The sequence below is a fragment of the Sander lucioperca genome, chromosome 6 (genome assembly GCF_008315115.2).
Source record: "Sander lucioperca isolate FBNREF2018 chromosome 6, SLUC_FBN_1.2, whole genome shotgun sequence".
Lineage (NCBI taxonomy): Eukaryota > Metazoa > Chordata > Actinopteri > Perciformes > Percidae > Sander > Sander lucioperca.
In genome coordinates this window covers 6,706,597-6,729,040 of record NC_050178.1, presented here as the reverse complement: position 1 = coordinate 6,729,040, position 22,444 = coordinate 6,706,597, and the positions used below count along the sequence as shown (strand labels likewise).

General features: G+C 40.4%; 2 protein-coding genes across 8 annotated transcripts in view; one reads left to right on the top strand and one right to left on the bottom strand.

Annotated features, from left to right (window-relative positions):
- The first annotated feature begins 1,437 nt into the window (after positions 1-1,437).
- Positions 1,438-8,361, top strand: LOC116051322 (telomeric repeat binding factor 2, interacting protein). 4 transcript variants are annotated; one of them, XM_036002564.1, is made up of 9 exons: positions 1,438-1,492; positions 3,086-3,333; positions 3,907-4,052; positions 4,249-4,484; positions 5,399-5,494; positions 5,623-6,280; positions 6,435-6,538; positions 7,143-7,577; positions 7,717-8,361. In XM_036002564.1, the coding sequence occupies exons 2-9, from the start codon at positions 3,104-3,106 to the stop codon at positions 7,936-7,938; spliced, it is 2,127 nt and encodes a 708-aa protein (XP_035858457.1). In that variant the 5' UTR covers positions 1,438-1,492; positions 3,086-3,103; the 3' UTR covers positions 7,939-8,361. The 4 variants fall into 4 exon arrangements, with proteins under 4 accessions (XP_035858457.1, XP_035858460.1, XP_035858458.1 ...); XM_036002567.1 differs by having other exon boundaries at positions 1,447-1,518; positions 3,088-3,333; XM_036002565.1 differs by having other exon boundaries at positions 1,459-1,515; positions 3,087-3,333.
- A 714-nt stretch (positions 8,362-9,075) lies between these two features.
- iffo2b (intermediate filament family orphan 2b) overlaps positions 9,076-22,444 on the bottom strand; it is a 29,135-nt gene continuing 15,766 nt past the window's right edge. Inside the window, exons 2-9 of one of the 4 annotated variants that reach the window (XM_031301646.2) lie at positions 20,963-21,023; positions 19,126-19,221; positions 18,505-18,510; positions 15,523-15,693; positions 14,661-14,809; positions 13,929-14,130; positions 13,685-13,783; positions 9,076-12,546 (exon numbers count right to left, since the gene is read on the bottom strand). In XM_031301646.2, the coding sequence (XP_031157506.1) occupies positions 12,313-12,546; positions 13,685-13,783; positions 13,929-14,130; positions 14,661-14,809; positions 15,523-15,693; positions 18,505-18,510; positions 19,126-19,221; positions 20,963-21,023 (1,018 nt within the window). In that variant the 3' untranslated portion in view covers positions 9,076-12,312. The remainder of the gene's footprint in view (positions 12,547-13,684; positions 13,784-13,928; positions 14,131-14,660; positions 14,810-15,522; positions 15,694-18,504; positions 18,511-19,125; positions 19,222-20,962; positions 21,024-22,444) is intronic. The other 3 variants (XM_031301648.2, XM_031301647.2, XM_031301649.2) reach the window with 3 other exon arrangements.

The following is a 22,444-nucleotide window of genomic DNA, read 5'->3' as shown; positions in this document are numbered from 1 at the left end:
AGAAAATCTTTGTCATTTACAACACTGTAGAATATAGTTCTTAAACACAAAGCAGTATCAATATCAGACAAGTATAAAGGTCCCATGTTGTAAAAACAAGATTTTCATGTCTTTTTTTAAAGCAGGTTGAGGTGCTATACTGTGAAAGTATCAACACGCTCAATCCACAGAGAAATGCACACAGCCTGTATTCTGAAATACACAGTGTCCACTGCAGTACTGTAGTACACATTATAGTGTAACTGTACTGTACACATTATACTGTAACTGTATCAGCCGTCAGAACTTCCATACGGTTGTGATGTCACAACTACACTACAGGTAGCTTGCTTATAAAAATATGTGTGCATCTCTTCGATTTCTGCTACACTTTTGGGCTGATTCCCTGCTAATAGAGGAACACATCAGGTTTAATTTTCTGTGACCATTATGTTATTCATATGTTGGTGCTGAAATCAGTGCAGCCGTTATCCATCATGCCTTTCACATACCTGCCTCATGGGGACAATCATCTAATCAGAAGTAATATGTCCCACTGGACTGTCAGTGTTTATGTGTTTGATTCTGGAGATTTTTCTCTGCTGAAGGAAGCTCACAGCTCAGTTGGGTTGTTTTGTTCTGCTGTGAACATAACATCACCAATACTCTGTATGTGGTCCTGACCCTGTACTGGAACTTTTTCTCACATTACAGTAGACCTACACATTGTATTCTGAATGTGTAAATATAATATTTTCATACCATTTTTAAGACAAACGAGGGAGGGCATCACTGCTTTTAGTTTTTAGTTTAGAAAGGTTTATTTGATATATTGAAAGGGCATACATCATATAACACACATCTACATAGTTCAAGGATGGCACAGAAATAGCCAACACTTTGATATATGCAGGTTCTGCAGTCCAGTGAAGGTATAGCAATTTAGAGGAACAGCTAATTGAAAAGAAGAAATTAAACAAAAGACAATTTGACATGTCACAGCAGAAAAGGCACAGGTGTAAAATGAATGAAGGCTGAATTCAGGGTGCAACTTTAAACCGGACACAGTAACTTAGTAACATAGTATTAGTCCTACTGTATATGACAAGTCAAAAGGTCTGCTGTGAAAAAAGGCCCTTTTCACATCATGTTGGAGAGCATGGACCTTCATTTAAAGTGATTCTTTTATCTATTTTTGTTTTTTTAAGTTCCAATTCTTTCAATTAATAAACGGGAGGTATATGTAAATTACAGCACAGTTATTCTGGATACGTGGATCTTTTTCACCTCAACTTTCTATATAGTTCTCCAGTCCTATTTCATATTTAGTCAGAGTCACTGTGAAGTGATGTATCCATATCTAGACAGGGTTACACAAATGAAGTTGAAAAGCCTCCAAACAGTAGGGGCAGTAATGCAACACTAACTGGATTCAATCCGCCGACGAAGAAGAAAACCCGGAAGTAGGTTGTGTTTTTGTTGTTGTCGCGGCGGGAAAGCTCACCGAGGAGGTAAACAAACTAATACATTAACTACATGGTACGTTTTAAGTTCTATGTCTACTGTAAGCAGTGTTTTTGTGTGCTCATAACATCAGCTAACAAGGCTGCAACTCTCTCCGAAATATGCCATTAAACGGGCTACGTCCAAGCTAATCGTGCTAACCAGACTAAGCTAACGTACTGTAACGTTAACTAACGGAAACCTTTTCCCAGCTGTTGATGTGAGAGCATTGAAGGTTTCCAGACAGGTGGTTCGCAAAAGGGTTCATTTCTCAAGGCTTCATGTGCACACAAAACCAACTGTTGGTCAAAGAGTGAATTAAACTAGGCAGACATATTACAGATGACTTCAACCATCTGTGATACAACCATAGTCTGTATAAAACGAGTATTTACTTACATTTATTTCATGAAAAAAAAAAAAAATCAATTTCGATGGTAATAGTAGGCCTATGGTTGTATAACATAACTATCTGTCCTGTGAGGAACCGTTATTGCATGAAATGTGTGTAATCAATCCTTTGGTAAATAATGTTTTCATAATGGCAGGAGGGGCAGTATTAGTGTTTTAAAACTTTAAAGTGTCAGTGGTTTAACCGGGCAGAGGACAGTGAATGGGCTTGTGTTTAAACAATTTAACAAAAATTGAACACTATAATCTTATGAATGTAGGATTTATTGCAGTGTTGTTTTATTAGACTGCATCACTTTTAGCTGCATCCAACTAGCTCAAATTAACTGGCTGATAAATAATTAATAATAATTTATACTGTTTATTGATTCCCAGTGGGGAAATTACAATTTACACTCTGTTGTTAGAAATCACTACACACAGGCCTGAAATACACACACATGCTCAGTACCTATTCATGCACAAATGGAGAGATGTCAGAGTGAGTGGGCTGCCAGTGCTGGACCAGCGCCCTGAGCGGTTGGGGGGGGGGGGGGTATGGTGCCTTGCTCAAGAGCACCTGGCAGTGCCCAGGAGGTGAACTGGCACCTCTCCAGCTACCAGTCCACACTCTACTCTGTACTTTGGCCCGTACTGGGACTTAAATAAATAAAGTTAAGGGCTGCAGCTGGTTTTGGTTAAATTAAGCTTTCTGGAGCACTGAATCACGATAAAGCAACTGCGTTGAAAATGGTTCACTTAACTGTATATTCTTTTAATTAATCTTTAAATAATTGTGTCTGTAAAACGTTCAAAAAAGGGAACTATTCCCAAAGTAACCAGCCAAAAACCACAACATATTCAATCTAACACAAGTAAAGGACGAAAATCCTCACACGTGAAACCATTAAATGTTGAAAAATTACTTTGTCATATTTGAAATTAGTTGTTTAATTTGCTATCGACCAACTAATCAGTGAATTAACCAGTCGTTTCAATAGCCTACAGAAATAATAACAGCTCTTGTCAGAACTAGACATACAGCATGTTATAAGGTGTTGCAATGTTGTTTTTGCTTGATTTTCTGGTTCTGATGGTACTTGTAAATGTTTGTGCTCATACCGTTAGTTATGTTCTAACAGTAGTAGAGCTTCACCTTCAATATTTGACACGTATTAAGCACTGTCTTCTTTGTAATTCCCCCTCTTTCACCAGGTGAGACATTTTGACCATGGCGTCCAAACAGCAGGATGTGGCCAAATCTAACATCTCCCCAGTTCTGTTCTTGACTGTGGACGGTGAACCCATGTCTTTCTTCTTGCGACCGGGTCCTGTTAAACTCAAGCTCCAGCCGCTCATCACAGCTGGAGGGGGGTTGTTGTGCAATGTGCAGCAGCCAGGGGCAATCCTGCTGATTGACCCAGAGGAAAGATGCTCTATTCCTGAAACTACTGCTCACTGGTAGGTGCTGAACATTAGAAAGTATGTATGTCAGGAGAAATGGTGTTGATGGGTTTATTCAGCCAATTCATCTTTCATATTTTGACATTTAGTCTGTTCAGCATTCACAAATACAGCTTAATTATCACATATAATGACAATAAATAAGTCACATCTCGGCCTCACACCTGATGAGCTAAAGTCTGTTTCATCACACACTGGGTAGAAGGAATGTACAGTATGTATCGATGTCAACATATGGGATCTACCTGTACCTCACTGTTACACCATATACAGTAGCTACTAGCTGCTGTTTGTTCACGACCAGTCTTCTAAGGCTCATTGAAAAAAAATGCCTACCCTTATTACACAATTAAAGAGCATTTTGCTCTGTGAGGAGGAGCTTTACTAGTGTTACTGAGAACATGTTTTATAAATTAACATGGCTTACTATATTATGATTTATTCCTCCTTTCTAATGATGGAGCAATTTTAAGTTTTAGCACAGTGATTGTGGGATCAGCTAGAGCATTTAATTAGGCAAAAGTGGTTACTGTGTAACTAACTTGTTGTTAACTTCTGTTTTCTCTTAAGGTACGTGTCCACGCAGTACATTCACGACTGTATCGAGAAGGATGAACAGCTGAATTTAGAGGACTACAGGTTAAATCCGGAAGTGGTCCCGAGACTGTCTTCTAGACTTAACAAAAACAAAGAGACCTCTCCTGGACTCGTAAGAGGTATGATGTAAAGACCCAAAATTACTTGTGAGGACCATATTGAAAGTCATAAAAAAATAGCTGTTAAATAAAAAAGTGTGCACTGGTTTTATATTAGCTGTACTGTTTATTATCAAATTGGGAATTGGAATTTATGTAACTGTTGTTTTAAATCAACTGATGTATGTACTTTCTGTCATTCCTTCCTTATTATTAGGCAGGCTTGCTTACACCGCTGAAGATGACGCTGCTATTTTGAGTTATGTCAGCAAGCACAAGACAGAGATTGGAGGGAACCGGCTTTGGCAAGAGATGGAGAAGAAGCAGGTGACCGGTCACAGCTGGCAGTCAATGAAAACTCACTATAAAGTGCTACTGGCAAAAAAACAGTCAGAGGTTGTGGAGGTGGCAACAACAGAGGAAGACACCAAGACAGTAGAGGGAGAGACTAAGGTAATTTACCTGGACGGTATTTTGTCATGTTGTAAAAATTTAAACTTAAATAAAAAAAGTTGGGGAAAGAAATCCAACATTTCTGGAGCTTATAATGTTCAGGTTTTGTTAGCAGGGTGTTTATTTTGGCGCCAAATTGTGCTACAATATGTTGAAAGATTTTTTTTATTTTATTGCATTATGTCCCCGTCATGTATGTAAATGCATGTGTACAAAATATGAGACACCTTTCAATATAGTGCGTTTCTCACAGGTAGCCAGTGATCAGTATGTTCAAGTAATACCAGGGAAACAATGGTGTTATTAGCAGTGACTCAAAGTTACGGAGCATTCATTGTTCATGCCACCTGCAGGTCACCCAGGTTCTCTCTGTGTTTCAGATGACGGCTGTCAAGATATCAAAATTTCTCTTTACGGGGAAAAAAAAATTCAAGCTAATGTTAATATTGCAAGATCATGTCAATGGCACACTGGCCAACATTAAAATAATTATAATAATCATGGTAGGTGGGTTGGTGCAACTAAGTAAAGAACAAAGCTAACATATAAAATACCATAACATTGTGTTTTGTCCAAACTTACCGCAACGTGCAAAAGCTGCTTGTTGACAGCTTCAAAATAACTCAAAACCCTGGTTGATGTCACAGAGTCTGTAGGGGTGAGTGTATTTTTGGATACTACCACTGGGTGGTGCCAAATAAAGAATCAATTGTGCAACACACTGTTGCTTTAATTATAATTTTTTAGTAACAAGGTGTTTATGAAAACACATACTGTACAGTATAATGCAACAGACTTAAATTCACATACTTTCTTTTGAAGTACAAACTCAACTTTGGAATACCTCCTGACTACTCATAGTCACATCTTTTTATAGACATGAAGCCTGATGTTTCTCCTCTGTCTGCTCCTAGGTAGAAGAAAATCAAGAGACAGATGTTCAAAAACCGCCCAGTGCAGAAGATGCTGCTTCTCCTCAGACACATTCAGCAGCAACAGACCTAACACAGGTAGTAACCACAACTCACTTCCTGCAACAAACACCACAGTTAAAAGTCTTGAATAGTAAGTTTGTATGTGATTTAATAATTTTTTTGAATGAGCAGAACTGAACACAACAGATGTGGTGTCTCGACAGATAGATGACCTGCCGATACCATCTGAAAGCACACAACCAAAAATTGGAGACGCTCAAACACCCATCTCTCCCCAAGAAAAAGTGCAACATGTGAACCCACAGACAGATGAACAACCAGCTGAAAGCACTCAAGTAGAGACTGTAGAAGCTGAAACATCTAACTCCCCCCAACCTGAGGGACCTTGTTTGGACCCACAGACAGACGCTCACCCCATTCCAGCTGAGAGCACAGAACCAGAAACGGATGAACTCATCTCTCCACAAAAAGAAAGTGTGCCAGAGGACTCTCCTCCAGCTCAGCCCGAGTCCCTGCCCGAGACCTCTTCCCAGAAAAAGCCTAAAGCCCGGCAAAAGGCCTCCCCCAAGCCGGAACAACCGCAGCGTCGATTAACACGCAGGCAACTTGTGCTCGAGGAGCTGTCATCCCCTGAACCTTATGGCAAAAAACTCAGGTCGTCAACAACTTCTCCAGGGCAACCGTCATCATCCCCCCAGCCCTCAAAGAAAACTAAATCAGCCATTAAGTCCGCTCTTCAAAATGATACAACCGTAGAGCAGCCGCCTTCTAAGAGAGCCAGAGGAAAGAGCGTGACAGCAGTGGCAGAGAGTCAAGAGGAGCAGAGCGGACAAGCTGCTGTCTCTGAAACGGCACAAGCAGGTTTGTTGTATATCTACCAGAGTGGGACATAAGACACATGGACGGCATCTTAATATCTTTTCAAGCTTTTATAGTACAGACTTGAGTAAAATGTTGAGTCAGGCAGAGTGGGAGGATCTCCTCTCATCTTTTTACCTCCATCACTGTTTTGCAGATACAGAGTCTAATTCAGTGCCACAGAAAGGAGAGAAGAAAAAAGAAAAGAGAAAGTTGGGGATTCTAGAGTTGGCTTCAAAGGAGTTTGAAGATGAAAGTGAGGTAAGACACAACAGAATAGTAGGGGTGAGAAGCCTCACGATACAATATCATCACGATACTTATGTCACGATACGATATTATTGCGATTTTAAACATATTGCAAGATTCTGCGATATATTGCAATTTATTACCTTTTTCTCCAATTTCAAATTAAGTACCCAAAGGAAACTTTGTCAATATCTGTTTTATCTAAGAAGATTTTATCTGTTTATTCATCTCACTTAAATTGTATTTTTGCAAAATGGGATTGTCAAGCAGACAAACTGACCAACACATATATAATAAAAGATCGATACTTGGCGTCTGTGTATCGATACAGTATTGCCATGGAAAATATCCCAATACTATGCTGTATCCCCCCCCCTACAGAATAGCACGTGCTATGTTACACGAAAAGATAAGTGCTGGTCAAAAGGTTTCAGATAATTTGTCAATTTATCAACAAATGATTTAAGCTCTAGTTGCTGTTATCTTTTGCAAAAGCTGCTCAAATGTTCCTCTCCACAAATAAAACCCTATTATGGGGCTGAACACAAAGGCAGTGCCAAAGGGCTATATTATTTTCCCATCCTTTAAATATTTAAACTATGTTCCCGTCTCTCAGTCTGGTGAGGACGAAACTCCAGATCTCCAAAACCCAACTGAAACAGCGACAAAACAACTCACATCGACAGAACCGCCACTCCCCACTTCAGACACAGCTGCAGACGCTGCTTCCACACAGTCCAACCCTGAACACGGACTCCGCCTCCAAGAGAACACGCAAGAGACCCAGGCCTCCAGTGGCAACTGCCTACCAAAGACAGGCGGCCCTGAACCTGCAGCCACCGAGGCTGTCAATGCAACCTCCAAGGCCCACCTGTTCATATTCGACAGTGAATCTCAGGAGGACGACTCTCAGTCCATTGTTGGTGATAATCCGGTAGCTCCATCCAAACCACAGCCAACAGTGAACAGAGACGCTGCACTTTCACTGACACAGGTCCACTTGGAAGAAGACAAGCAGCGAATCAAAGAGCTGATGAACCAGACAAACCAGGTGAACACTGTGGCGTACTAGATGCATCCTAAAGAGCAGCAGCACACCAATCTTCTTTCACTCCACAATCTTACTGCACTTTAGTCTTGATTATATTCTGTTTGGCATTTCTAAACTCTCCTAACTATTTTTGTTCCAGGACTTGATTAGTGTGACCAAAGCCCTGTTGAAGACCAGCGGAGACTTCTCTGCTGCTCTGGATCAGCTTTTGAATCGCTGTTCCATTTCACGGCCACTTTGGAATCGCTGTGACGATAGTCTTTTGCTCTCAGCTGATCCCGTGGTCCGACAGCAGCTGCAGGAGAAATACAGCGAGGAGGATGTGGCCAAAAGAATCGTGTTCCTCGAGGTAGAGGGATGAAAATAAAAGACACGTCAGTACAGATAGAAAGGAGGAAAATAGCAGATCTGGACATACGCAGTACACTCATCTATTGTACTGCCTAACTAGAGCTAGTTAGCTGGTATTCGATTATTTCAACATGAAAACCAAACATTTTGTGTCTCCTTCATTGCTGCTCATCCTGACTAACTGAAGAATTAAATTCAGAAACATTAAACTAGCCAGGTTAACTATTAAATGTTTTTAGGTATATTATGTAGAGCCTATTATTTGTGCCATGCTCTATATCTTTGTACAGGGACAGAATCTTTTAATGTCTTTTAGCATGAAAACACTATTTTATGTTTTTTAATTTTTGTTTTCATTAAATTGCATAACGTTTTATACCATTTAAAAACACCTGTTTTTACATTACGAAATAAACCTCCTGTTTTATATGCATTGTGTTTCACTACTTAATTGAAGAAATTGCATTTGAATGGTTTAAAGAAAAATGACACTTGTATGAAATATGTGATAAGAGGACCTGTCGGAGACGCAGATGAATGAAAACTAAGGTCAAAATAAGCTTAAGCTTTTCACAGGAGACATCTTCACCTGTCATAGTAGCAAAAGCACAGGTGTAAATAATAAAACGAACAATTGCTGAATTCCATTTAGCTGCTATGATTTCAGGTTCCTGGTATTGTGCAAGCTGCCTCACTAGTACTGGAACACTATATAAAATATACAAATATAACGGAGCCATTGTTTGTGCTATTATTAGTAACAACTCTGCTTTTCCCACTGTGACAAGTCAAAATGTCTGCTGTGAGAAAAGGCCTACTGGTACGCTTTTAAAGAAAAAAAGAGTTGCTGCTCTAAGTGTAATGAAATATGTGCCTCTGCTACTCTAAGTATTAGAAATATTACTGCTACCAAGTTCTTGCATTTTTCATACACTCACAATTTTCTGGATTTCCAAGTAAACGTGTCCGATTTAGGTGTGACAGCAAATGACAGAAAATAGTGTGTAGAAACATTTTTTTTTAATTGCTACCAACGGTTACCATATACCATATTATAATTGTATATTCATGGCTGCTAAACAATACAAAGTGGTCTTCTGATGACCAAGAAACTATATGAGTTTTTACAAACAACAAATTAGCCTTCTTTTTTTTTATCCAATCCACCATTTTATTTCATTTTCCCTCAATATCCAATATGAGTACATTCATAATATTGAACCAATCTGCCCCAGACCCACGTGAATACATTGTATCAATAGTTTAAACTAAATAATAACAAATCTAAGAGAGAAAAGCAATTAAATTAAAGAAGACAAATCAACCTCTTAAAATGAAACCAACAGGATGCTTCCTGTGATGCAAATGAAAGAAAAAGTATCCAATACAATATTGCAAGTATTGCTGCACCTTTTATCTCCACGTCATGTTCATGAAATTAAATATAAGAAATAATGACATATAACAGCAGACAGGTATGTCGATGAACGTGAGCCTAAAACTGTATACTGACACGACAGTTAACACAACCATATAATCCCAGCGCCACTCTGATAAAAACCAATCATATCAAACCCTTTAAGTATGAAACATTCACATCCAGACAGACCTAATTTACATACATCTCAGATCACATACTGTAAGTTGTTCAGGTAAGAACCCATTTAGTAAAGCAATACATACCGATGTCCCCAATAACAGCACACCATATATCCCTGGATTTAAACAGCTACATTTGTTTTGCTCAGCTTTTACCTGTAAGGTCTTTAGAGGATGCCTCCAATTAAGCTACATTCATTAAGGAGGGTTGCTCCAGTTTTATCAACTGGATGTTGAGGAAATGGAGATAATACACTTAAAGTAAAAAAAAATAAATCTGGTAAATGTCTGCAAACTAAAAATACGTGTGGTGGTGGTGGTGACATGGAGAAACACTGAGACTCTCCAGTAGTATTCATAGACTGATTTACATCTTTGTCATGTTACTGTTACTGTACACTTTGCTCTACTTAGCTGGTTAGTGTGATGATGGTGGTGTGATGTGGGCTTTAATCTAAACAAGGAAAAGGGAACTGTGATGTTAGGCCTGACGTTACCGGATGTTACTCTCATTCACTCAATAAATAAAGCGTTTGATGTCGATACAAAGTACAGTACCAATACAAGAATGGCTCTTTGTTATTTATCAGGCTGATGTCACATAAAATAAAACATAAAAGGATATGAAAGATCTCTGTGAGGAAGACCTTTCCTTCCTCTTGTCTTACATAGTCAATTAGTTTTTTTAATGGGTGATCTGATATGGTCAATAAGTGACCAAAATGTCTGGAACAAGTTTAATAGTCTTGCGAAATTAATAAAAGCAGAATATAGCGACAATAACACACTTGAACATAGAATGATTACAAAACAGTGAAAAATAAAATGTTTTGCCACAAATAAAATTAATTAATGATTAGGATCGACACAGTCTGCATTGCAGCTATTTAGTAAAAAAAAAAAAAAAAAAAGGATTCTATAAAAAAAAAAATCAGTTCATTTTCTCCACGCAAACATGCTGCAATAACAAAAGGCCTGCATTTTAACATTCTGCTTCTGTAAAACTTCAAGAAAGAAGTAGCACTTAATCTTTGATCCAGCTAACCGTTCTTACATTATATTACAAAGAGATGATAAAAAGATCACTTCGGTCCCCATGCTTCAATCGGTTTCTACGCTAATCCAGCGAGAGCACTGAAAAGCAAAATCGTGAGACATCTCAATCTGTTGTAAAGAGACTTAATAAGAATAAATAAAGGCCTCTGGGGTATACGATCACATGCCTACAGCCCTCTATGTACAGTCTGACACTTGAAGCCCCGATTCAGAAGAGACAAAGCAGGATGTGCAACCCGTCTGGAACAGAGTCCCCTGCAGGGCGCTTTACGAATCCTACTATGGCCACGCCAAGACCCGCCCTTCAATAGCATTCACACACTACTATTGGCCATGCGTCCATGGTAACGTAACCCGATTTGTACAGGTCCTATCCCCTGACCAATTGGCTATCTTAACCTTAACCACTGAGGTAATGGCCTAACCCCAACTGCCCCAACCAATCGAGCTGCTTCGTAGGGCGTGGCCATAGTAGGATTCGTAAATACGCCTGCAGGACAGCAGGTGACAGCTCTTAATGAAATCACACATGAACAAAGAAAGATTTTCATCTATGAAGATTATGTGAAAAAGGAAGCTTTTCAAAATGTGTCCTTTGGTTTTGCTTAAGACATTGGAGGGCATTGTTTGGCTTTGATAACTTTAATTTGATTTCTTTTATAAAAAACGATTTTAGCCATTTAAAATGTCTTGATGTAAACTGCACAAGACAAGAACGATGTTTCCTCAATAAGGTACATCAGAACCACAACAATGCACTGCCTGTTTCAGTAGCATCTGGCAGATGTTGACAATTATAATCATGAATGAAGATATTAGTCCCTTGTTGAGGGGGCACTGTTCCAGTTTTTACTGTTGGTGTCCATGAAAAAAACAAATGTCCCATACTAAGATTATTCCACATTCAAACACACACAAAAAAAGAGATACATAGAAAACACCTGCTTTGCTTAAAAGGCTAATCGTATTGGTTTGAAGAGAAACAAGGAAGGGTGAAAGCCAGTCCAAAAATAAGGCCAGCTAAATTGCATAGAACTTGAGTAGTGCACTGATGCATCAAAAGGCTGTGCTCCTTTCTTCTGTCAACTTTGGCAACTCTGCAGAGTTCCCTCAGAAACCACCAGAACTCTAACAACATTTATCTCCACTCCTTGTTTTGTCTTCTTGGCAGAAGATACTTAAACCCCCAACAGTTGAATTTGGACTGCAAACAACAACTAAATAGTGTTCCAACTCAGGTGCACAGACAATTTTCAATCTAAATGAAACATTAAAAAATATATGTAAAGATGGCTGTATATTTTGTGAATGCTATGTGGAGGAGCACAATATGTACTATTTTCAATTCCTTTAGAATAAAAGGACATTAATAGGGTAAGAATTTGTACAAAATACTTCTCAGCCAGTTTAAAATATTAGAGAATTTTTTTTCTCTCCCCTAAAATGATGTGAAGAGGAAGACAGCACAGCTCGGACTCTATTTGCACCTGTTCTATTTGTGAAGCAGAGACGCCCACACCACTCCCTAAATAACAGAAATTGTATAAAAGCACCAGTTCAGTTCTGGGCCTGCATCAGTTAGCACGACCATCAGAACTTTACCAGGTCAAACAGGCCCAGATTTAGGTTGCTCCACCTTTCTAGCAGGGTGGACCTCTATACACATTTGACCCCTGTGACAACGAGGGGAGTTCAGGAAGAGATAGGACAGCGCCCGGCTACGCAGCCATCAACTAACAGGGACTTCAGCCTCCGCGTCCTTGTCCGAAATCTCATCCTGGATCTCGTCTGTGTTCCCTGAGTCGCTGCTGGCCACAGAGCTGACAGAGGGAGAGTTCCTGCCGCCTTTAATCATTCTCCGACAGGTCTCCATCTGCACGTCCAGGCCTCGCTTCATGCTGCACATCTCCATGTACTCGTGCAGATGTCGGTTCATGTCACTCTTTGCTGTGGCCAATTCCAACTAAGAGAAGGGAAACGGATTAAAAAGGGAGGACAATAGAGCTTAGATCGGGCCCAAAAAATCAAGCCCGATCCTACCCGAGCCCGTGCACGTTTCATCCGAACCCGGCCCTGCCCGACACATTAAATGTAATTATGAGCCCGAGCCCGATTTAAACCCAACTTTTTTTTAATACGTGGGCCGTTATAACTGACGTTCTCAACTACAATTCCGAGTTGTTTGAACTACAGAAATCTGTTTAGAATTATCTTAATGAATAATGCAACAAGGACGAAGCATGCAAACTGCGTTGTTTGTTTATTCAGAATGGAACGGATCGCAAATGGATCCGAATGAAGAAACGTAAAAAAAACTCTAACCTAAACTCGACCATATAGCTGCTTCCTCAGCCGAATAGTGTGGGTAACAGATCAATGCATCAACATAATCAAAGCCCTGGAACCATATAGGAGACTTTCTGTCTCGATCACCTAATTAATACTGTCCTTCGCCACGGTCTGCATGCTGACGCACTGGCCGACAACAGTGCTGCAGATGGGGGAGACACGATGTAGCACAGTTTACCTCAAAGTTAATTCTCCTGTTTTTCTTTTTTTCTTTACATCTTCAAGCTCCATGTTGCACTTAAGATACACAATACAGCACACAGCAGGACTGGTGTGATGCGTGCGAGAGGAGGAGACTCCGCGCATGACACGTGCTCGGGTCGGGCTCGGGCAGAGAATCTAAACTATAGAGGACAATCAGACTATCCTTCCGTATCCTTCCTACCATTTATGTACAGTCCCTAAGAATAAAAAAAAAATCAAAAGATAAAGTATTTCCTGGACTCAGTATAGGCTATGTAGTACATATTAAACATGATACTGTTTTAGCAGTTAGTGTACAAACATATCGACATAAATTATACAATACATTATATACGTTGGATGTCGCTGCCGTTTTAACTTCACAAATAGACATCAAAATGTTTTCCAAGATTTCTTTGGAGCTGTTTCACCACAACTTTAAATGTGAGTAGTCCCCCCATTAGTGTCCATCAATCACAGCTGATGTTTCTTGTTTATGCTTTTGATATGCTTTAATCTTGCTTTGTGCTTGCAAGTCGTTTTTTTTTTTCAACACACAGATTGCCTACCTCAATCTGGCCGATGGTCTCCTGGTACTCCTGCTCTCTGGTCTTAAATAGTGACTCTGTCTCATCAATGAGGCTGCCAAGACTTCCATCCTGGGAGTCCTTAGAGAGCACAGACAGAGATCTCATCCATCATGCATGAGTAAATGTCTGACACAGCACCCATAGCAATGATCTACACGCTACCTTGCATGTATTTGAAAACCATACTCTGTGCAAAAGGACCATCAATGCAGACAGGACTCACTGGATCATGGGCTTCACCATTGCCATCGGCGGGGCCGGCGGTTGTGCCGGGCGTTGCGGTGATGGTGCACGGCACGTTGTAGTTTGTGAAGTCCTCCCAGAGCAACAGAGTCTCCTCGTTTTCCTCCCACGTCAAACTATCGCAGTCGTCGTCAATTTCAAATGTCTCGCGCCTGGCAACAAAGGAGTTATCTGAACAATGTCTGCATAGGGACAAGGGCGAGAATGGAAAGAACAGGAGAGAAATGGAGGGAGGAGAGGAAAGTACAAGTATAACAGCTACCAGATTCAGCAAGGGTCACAAGCAAAGAAGAAGATGTGCTTATAAAGAAGACAAACAGATGGAAGGAAGAGTTTATGGAAAACAAGAGCAGCCACTGAACTTTATTTTGAAATAGTTTAAGGGTTAGTGCTTAGTAAACAGGTAATTTCATAATAGCCAATATTTTTGAGAGTAAAAACAATTAGAGCATCCATAAAAATACTACTGTGATTTTAACAAAGCAAATGAATGCCTACAGTACTTATATCTGCTGAGGTTTGCTGAATCAGCATACTGTATGTTACTCCATATATAAACACTAGAGCGAAATGAAGGAATACACAATTGACGCAATTCCATCAAAACAACATCTGTACTGGACTGGTATGGTGTAACTGCAGGTAATATGTGTGTGTGTGTGTGTATGTATGTGTGTTGGTGCATGTATGCGTGTCTGAGTGTGTCGCTTACAGCTGGTTGAGCATGCGTTTCATTTCGTCCGTGATGTTGAGCGACCCGGGGGCGTCCTCCTCTGAAGGGCTAGGCTCAGCATCCATCTCTGAACTCTCTTCATCGGATATGGCTTTACGCTCTTTTTTCCTGCAGCAGGCCATAGCACCCTGCGAAACCCACACGCACACAAATAAATAAATAAAGCACACACGTTGCTTGACAATCCACGGCAAACCTGACGAAAGATCACAGAGTTTATTTATTCAGTTAGCACAGTTTAGCAAATAAATATGTGCTATCGAAGAAAACGACTGCTGTTTGATCATCATCAGCACTCCTCCTCATAGTAACTTTTCTGAATTGGTCTACAGCTGAGACACTTTCTGTGTGGACACTCCTTTATAAATACTGTAAATATAAGCAGTTCTCTTGAAAGTATTGATATACTGTATAGCAACATATAAGCTAACATAAGAGAAGCCACCAGCTTGAGTCACAGTGAATTTATACTCAGGCATTAGCCAGCACTGTCGGCGCAATGCGATAACCTTGTGTGCAGCGAAGAGTCACCACATCAGCATTTCACTTTTCTGTGTGTGTGTGTGTGTGTGTGTGTGTGTGTGTGTGTGTGTAACAGTCACTACCGTAAGTATTCTGTATGTTTATATGTTTGTGTGTGTTTGTGAACATGCAGGCATGCATTCCTGAACCTTTAGAAGGGTCACTGAGTTTATGATCAGCCAGTGAACAAAAAAAACAGTCACTACACACACTGAGCCACTGGCAGCTCTGATTACATTTATAGAGTGCTGACTGTTACCTTCACAGAAGAATTCACATTTTTTACTGTCAAACAGTGAAACATCAGATGGGTACCCACCCTCTCTGGGAGCGACCGGGCCGGACTGACGTTGAACATCTTCGACATGTCCTCTGAGTTGCGTTGCTGAGCCACATCGCACAGTTTGGCCGTGATGTCGATTCGCCTGCAGATGTCCATGTCCACCCGCCTGGCTTTCTCCTGGATCTGGGTATCCAGGTCAGACATTTGCTGCATGGGTAAAGATGGTTGTTTCAGATGTCATGTGCAGTCCAAACACATTATGCACACATACAGTATGTGAAGTTGAATCACTGTGGCAGGCGAAGAACTTAAGCTGGCTGCCATTAACTGATCATACTGGTCATATAATGTTAGTTCAGTCGGTTCAGTCAGTCACAAGGAATGAACAAAGTAAGTGTGGGTGAAATCATGTCCATATCAGTTTATCTTTTGCACTTTGTTTTTTTAAAGATTATTTTTTGGGGCTTTTCCCTTTATTCGAAAGTGGATAGATATGAAAGGTGGAGGGGGGGGATGACATGCAGCAAAGGGCAGCAGGTCAGATTCAAACCTTGCGCCGCTGCAGGACAGCCAACATGGGGCGAACGCTCTTACTGGGTGAGCTAGAAGACGCCCCGTCTTTTGCACCTTTAATGGTGACCATTAACTTTTCATACATGTAGTATTTAAAGGTACTCTAAGTGATGTCACGCGTTTTTTAGGCTACAACATTTTTTGTCACATACAGCAAACATCTCCTCACTATCCGAGAGCTGCCGGTCCCCTAACCACACTGTAAAAAAGTAGGGCTGTCAGTGTTAACGCGTTAATCGCGATGCAATTAAGGGCTGACGCGATGCGATTAATTTTTTTTAATCGCATGCCGGCATTTATTAACTTATTTTACACTTCACTCGGCTTTGCGTCGTGCCTAACAGGCTACTATTTTGACCCTTTGCAGCACCGTTACTTATCATCAAGCTGCCACTTCCTCGTATCACATCCTGCTGCTGCAGGCTGCAGGCATGATGGAGAAAGACAGCAGCAATGAAATCCTGAATGGCGCTTTTTATTTTCCAAAACTCCCGGACGGCTCGAAGACAAGTCGAAAGCCATATGCACATTGTGTAAAGCCGAATTAAAATATCACCGAAGCACGTCAAGCTTGAGCTACCACCTACGGAGCTAAGCATAGTAGTACAGTTATTAACGTTGATGCTACCCGCTAGCATGCTACCCACTCAGGCAAAGCACTATTTTGGAGAGTGCTACTTGCTGACCTGCGGATGAAACCAAATCCCAAAAAATTACTACAGCTACAGGATTTTTTGTTTTTTAGTTAGGTACTTGGAGGAATTGTGCAATAATGACAGATTCACACATTTTTCTTTTGTTTACAGTAAATAAATAATTACAAATCTTAAAATCAAGTTCATAAAGTAACTTTCTTTGCATTCATTTGATTCTCAATCAAGATACACTGGTAAAAATTGCTTTTGATTGTTAATATGTACTTAAAAACTGTTCTGAAATGCAAAATAATAGAATTTTAATCATGTGATAAAATATGCGATTAATCGTGATTAACTATAGAAATTCAGCGATTAATCGTTAAAAAATTAATCGTTTGACAGCCCTAAAAAAAAGTAGTGCGCTGAAGCACAGAAGGGAGGGGACGGGATGAGGAGGAGGGAGGAGCAAGCTAGTCTCCGTTTTGTTTGAAAATACTTTGAACGTCAACAAGAAGTAACGTCACCCAACATCGCTTAGAGCACCTTTAAATGTTTACCGTTCATATCATATTTGACAGCTCTTTTTTTTTTAAGATGATTTTTTTGGCATTTTAGGCCTTTATTTGTGACAGGACAGCTTAGACATTAAAGGGAAGAGAGAGGGGGAATGACATGCAGCAAAGGGCCGCAGGTCGGAATCGAACCTGCGGCCGCCGTGTCGAGGACTGAGCCTCTGTACATGGGCGCACACTCCACCAGGTGAGCGACCCAGGCGCCCAATACGACAGCTCTTTTAAGATGTCATTTTATGTTACCCCCTAAGATGCAATTTTATCATTAACTATATAATGGCCTTTTTGTTTAATTCTGAGCTTTTGTTTTATCTGTAAAATAATATATATATAGTAGTGCTGTCAGTTAAACGCATTACTAACGGCGTTAACGCAAACCCATTTTAACGACGTCAATTTTTTTATCGCAAGATTAACATTCTTTTTGGCATAGCAAACTTTGTAGTTTTTTTCACATGCTGTTGCAACAACTAGTAACGTTAGAAAAACTCCAACACCACACTGGATCTAGCTAGACCGGAAACAAAACAACAGGCACGCTGCACACACTTGTTTGGGCTTGCGAGCCGGCCAAAGAGTAGTAGGCTAACGTTACGTTTTGAGTGGATGGCGAGCGCGAGACGCCGAAATGGATGCCAATAAGATTCTAAATGGAAAGTTTACTTTTAAAAGTTACCAAATGGTTCCTTTGACAAGACCAAAGTGATCTGTGTGTTTTGTCGTTGTGAACTGAGCTATCATCGCAGCACGTCTAGTCTGAAATACCACTTGATGGCAGGCACACAGCTGATACGAATTCTCCGCCTCCTCGTCAAAGCCAGGCGACAAAAGCACAAACCAAGCCGATCCACTTTTCCATGTTGATAAGAGCATTAAAATGAGAAAAAATAATTGGACAAAAAGAAATCTAGGGACATTTAGAATAGATAAAAATGTGTGATTAATTGTGATAAATTGCGACATTAATGCGATTGATCGCGATTAAATATTTTGATCATTTGACAGCACTAATATATAGAATACTAAGCTATTAGTTTGCATCATAATTTTTTCAATTCAATAATTATGCAACATTTGGTAGGGCAGATATGGATCATGCAAATAGGTCACATATATCTTGGTTGTTACTGCTACAGTGAAAGTTTAACAATACGAGCCACACCTAGAGCACAAAATACAAGATGCCTAACCACTAAAGTCTAACCTAACAAATCTACTACTTCTATGGTGCTTACCCGTCTCTGGATTCACACATCAGGGATAAAGTCAAGCACAGAAAATGATATAAATAGAAATCAACAATGTACAAAGGCCAAAAGGGGAGATAAACAGGGTAAACAAAGCTTTACCAAAAATCAAAAGCAATTTCTGACTTTATTTATTCCTGAGCAAGCACTAGCTGTGACTGGACCCATTGCAGTATATTATAAGGGTATATCACACTTGAGCAGAACTGCCGCAGAACAAAACACGGCTGTACAGAACAGGAAGTGCACTTGATCTACATCTGCTATTTGAGCTTTTTTCAATGAATGCTTGTCTTGGAGACTTTCTGGCATTATATATTCTTCTCAAATAAGGAAGGAAGGAAGCAGGGAAGGAAGGGTGTGTGTGTGTGTGTGTGTGTGTGTGTGTGTGTGTGTGTGTGTGTGTGTGTGTTTAGTTGTTTAATCTAGACCTGTATGAATGACCTTTATCAGAATGATGCTTAGTAATGTTCTTCAAACACTGGTGGAACGCTTAACATGATTGCTTTGAGTATGGAAGATAACACAGCACTTTCTCTATGGTGTGAAAGCTTTATCAGACTTGGGGAAGTGATGGTGACATCACCCTAACACTGAACAAATACTTACATCAGTCATAAGACTCTTGAAGACCACGAGTTCAGCCTTCAGTCTGTCCACCTTCTCGCTCAGCTCATCCTGGACCTCGGTTGACTCCTGGGCGCTCTGAGAGGACGTCACAGTGAGGAAATTAAAATAAGACACATAACAGGTAAACAAATATACTATTAGGGTTAGAGGAGTAGGCTCACCCTCAATGAACTTAAGTTCAACATAAAACTTTATAACACACATAAAAGACTTGCATTAAGATAAGGCCCTTCCAATCAAAAAAAGCATACGGTTACACATTTTCATATTGGTTGCTGTTTAGCTTTTTATGATTGAGTACCCAAAGGTCATGGTTTAATTTCTTTTACATATTACCATATAACTGAGATAATGCAAATGTTAGCCTCTGCTGAAAGCATTTAGCGATACTCAAGGTGTTTTAAAACTGGATCTGGAGCCATGTAAGGAAAGGTAACCATGTAGAATCCTTACATGTGTGTTAACTGAACATACAAGAAGGTAGGACACAGAGATTTGGGTGTTTTAGGTCCTAGAGGCCAAAACTGTATAGTTCAACATTTCGGGAAATATGCTTATTAGAGAGTTAGATGAGATGGTCCATTCCCCTTTCATGCCTGTACGGTAAATATGAAGCTACAGCCAGTAGCCTGATAGCTTAGCTTAGCATAAAGACTTGAAGCAGTAAGAAAGCTGGGTAGCTCAGCTGGTAGTGGGCAGATATTGTTTCCATTTGACAGAGCCAGGCTAGGTGTTACCCTAGCTTCCTGTCTTCATGCTATGCTATGCTAAGCTAAGCTAAGCGGCCCCTGGCTGTAGCTTCATATTTGTCATACAAACATGAGTGAAATTTATCTACTGATAAAGAAAGCAAATAACAGTGTATACCAAGATGTCAAACATTACCTTTAAGGTTCAACTTTAAATGTTGTCTTCCAAAACATCTGGACCACCCTCATCTACTACACTACATTGACAAAACTTTAAGATCCTAACTACATCCTTTTTAACTAGTAAACATGTGCTCAGCAATTTGAAGACTGAATTTTACAAAGACTAAAAGGATGACTAACCCTATTGACTTTATTCTGTCATTAGAGGAGTGCCACTTTTTGTTAACTGTATTAAGTCAGCACATGGTAACAGCCCTTTGGCTTTCAGCCCTTCATAATAAATGGCTGTTTGCACTGAATTTACTATCTCTGAACAGATTTCCAGCTCTTCCATACACAGCGGCACCTGCCTGTGTGCTCTAAAATGTTAAAGCCTCCGTGGGATGGCACTCCACCTCCCTATCTGGGGTTTTGACCCAGAATCCAAGACAAACATGCATGCTGTCGCTGAACGATTTGTGCAAAAGCAGAGAGAGGAAAGGATGTTGACCACACGGGGTACTCACACCAGCTGGGATGCCTTGTGATATAGCCTTAAGGTGCGACAAATTGATTAAATTGATTTTTGCCTCTACATCTATTTCCTCTCCCTGCTCTGAACAGAAACATAATGGTAGACTGCTTGTGATATTTGATGTTTATATCTAGATCTAAGCCAACAGACTCCTCCTGATGGGTATGTAATAGGTTTTTTCTAATCTGACAGAAATCCTAATGCTGCTTTTAGCCCAGCTCTGCTAAGTCCATACAAAATAAAAATCCACAAAGAACTGAGCTATATATAAATGTATGTATATGCATCACTTTTGAAACGGTATGTGTACACACAGCTTTTCCTCTGATCATATTTGTGCTCCTTGTCTGATGTGGTAAATGGCCCTTGGCAAGACTTTAAATAGCTATGCATGTTAGTGGAATATATTTTATTTTGGATGTTCTCCAACCTGCTGCATGGTTTCCACCGTGGACTCCAGCTGCTCTCGCTTGGACAGCTCCTCCTCCCATCTGCAACACAGAGCACAGAGGTGGGTCAGTTACTGCTGGGCCCCGTCCCATGAGGGCCACTAGACAGGTTAATGGTACTTTTGTGGGGATAATACTCCCATCTCTGATTACAAAATGCCCTTGACAATGTGGGTTTACACCCACTACCCATCCCTCCCTCCTTATTTCCAATCTTTTGTCTCTTTCCTCCTTTGGATGGTCATCTTTACAATCCCACTGCCTAAATAAAAAAACTATAGAGAGAATGGAGTTCCATCCTTCTCCAAACACAACAAACATTGCTCATGAATAGTTTTTAAACCTTTAAATGACTGCAGAGAGACGAGACAAAATGGTGGATTATCTCTGCTGCAGCCTGAATTCCTTTATGCTTACTGCTTCTTTCCTCATAATGCCTCAGGAGTGAGTTACAAGATCTCACTGATGACAATTCAAAAAACCTACACAGATAGAGCTGAACATGTACTAAGACTACGGACCCCTGTGTAAAGTAATTCCAAGATAAGGACTGAATTATTCATCACATCATAGTCGCCAGTAGGGCAGATAAATCGCACTAAAACAAGCAGCTCATATTATTGGTTTAGTCAATTTGCAAGCAATATAAGATGACCCAAGACTCAAAGTCTATAGCCATACTGTGAAGCTGTACTTAGGCACAGCAGTGCTTTGAGCTAAACACTCATGTCACAATGACAATGCTAAAATGCTGATGTTATGGAGGTATAATGTTTACTATGTTCACCATCTTACTTTAGTGTGTTAGCATGCTGTAGCAGCAATACAGCTGAGGCGGATGAGAATGCAAGGGAATCACAAAAGTGACTGAATTTAATCCTGAGGGTGTCATGGATGCCATGGCAATCATTCTAATAGTTTTTGAGATATTTCAGTCTGGATCAACGAACCATCTCTAGAGCCATACCACTAGGATGGCTAAAATAAAGTGCCAGACCCCCCCCCCCCCCCACCCTTATAGGCTGCAATCTATGATTAGTAACAGTTCTCTTTCCCTCTCCTGATTGGTCCTATCACTCATCTGCGCCATGGCAGCTATGTAAAAACAAAATTAGAAGCCTCTTTAGCTGCCTTGCAGTATGTACTGCACACAAGGAACACTCAGCCTGTACTGCATCAGTGAGTTCAGCACGCTCCTACTCATCTTGTTCCCTTTGATATGAGAATGCAGGCATGCTGAGTCACGGACTCTTCCCAAAAGAGGGCTCAGAGAGGTTCAGAATGAATAAGGAACTAATTCAGTAATATGAAGTAAGTGTCAGACACCCATGTGAGGATGAGCCACTGTGGGCCACTTGGACAACGACAGTGGAGGAAAGAGAAGGGGTTTTCTGTGTGTGTGTGTGTGAGAGAGTCTGGGCGAGCCAGTGTGTGTATTGGTGTAAGCAACGCATGCCTGACCA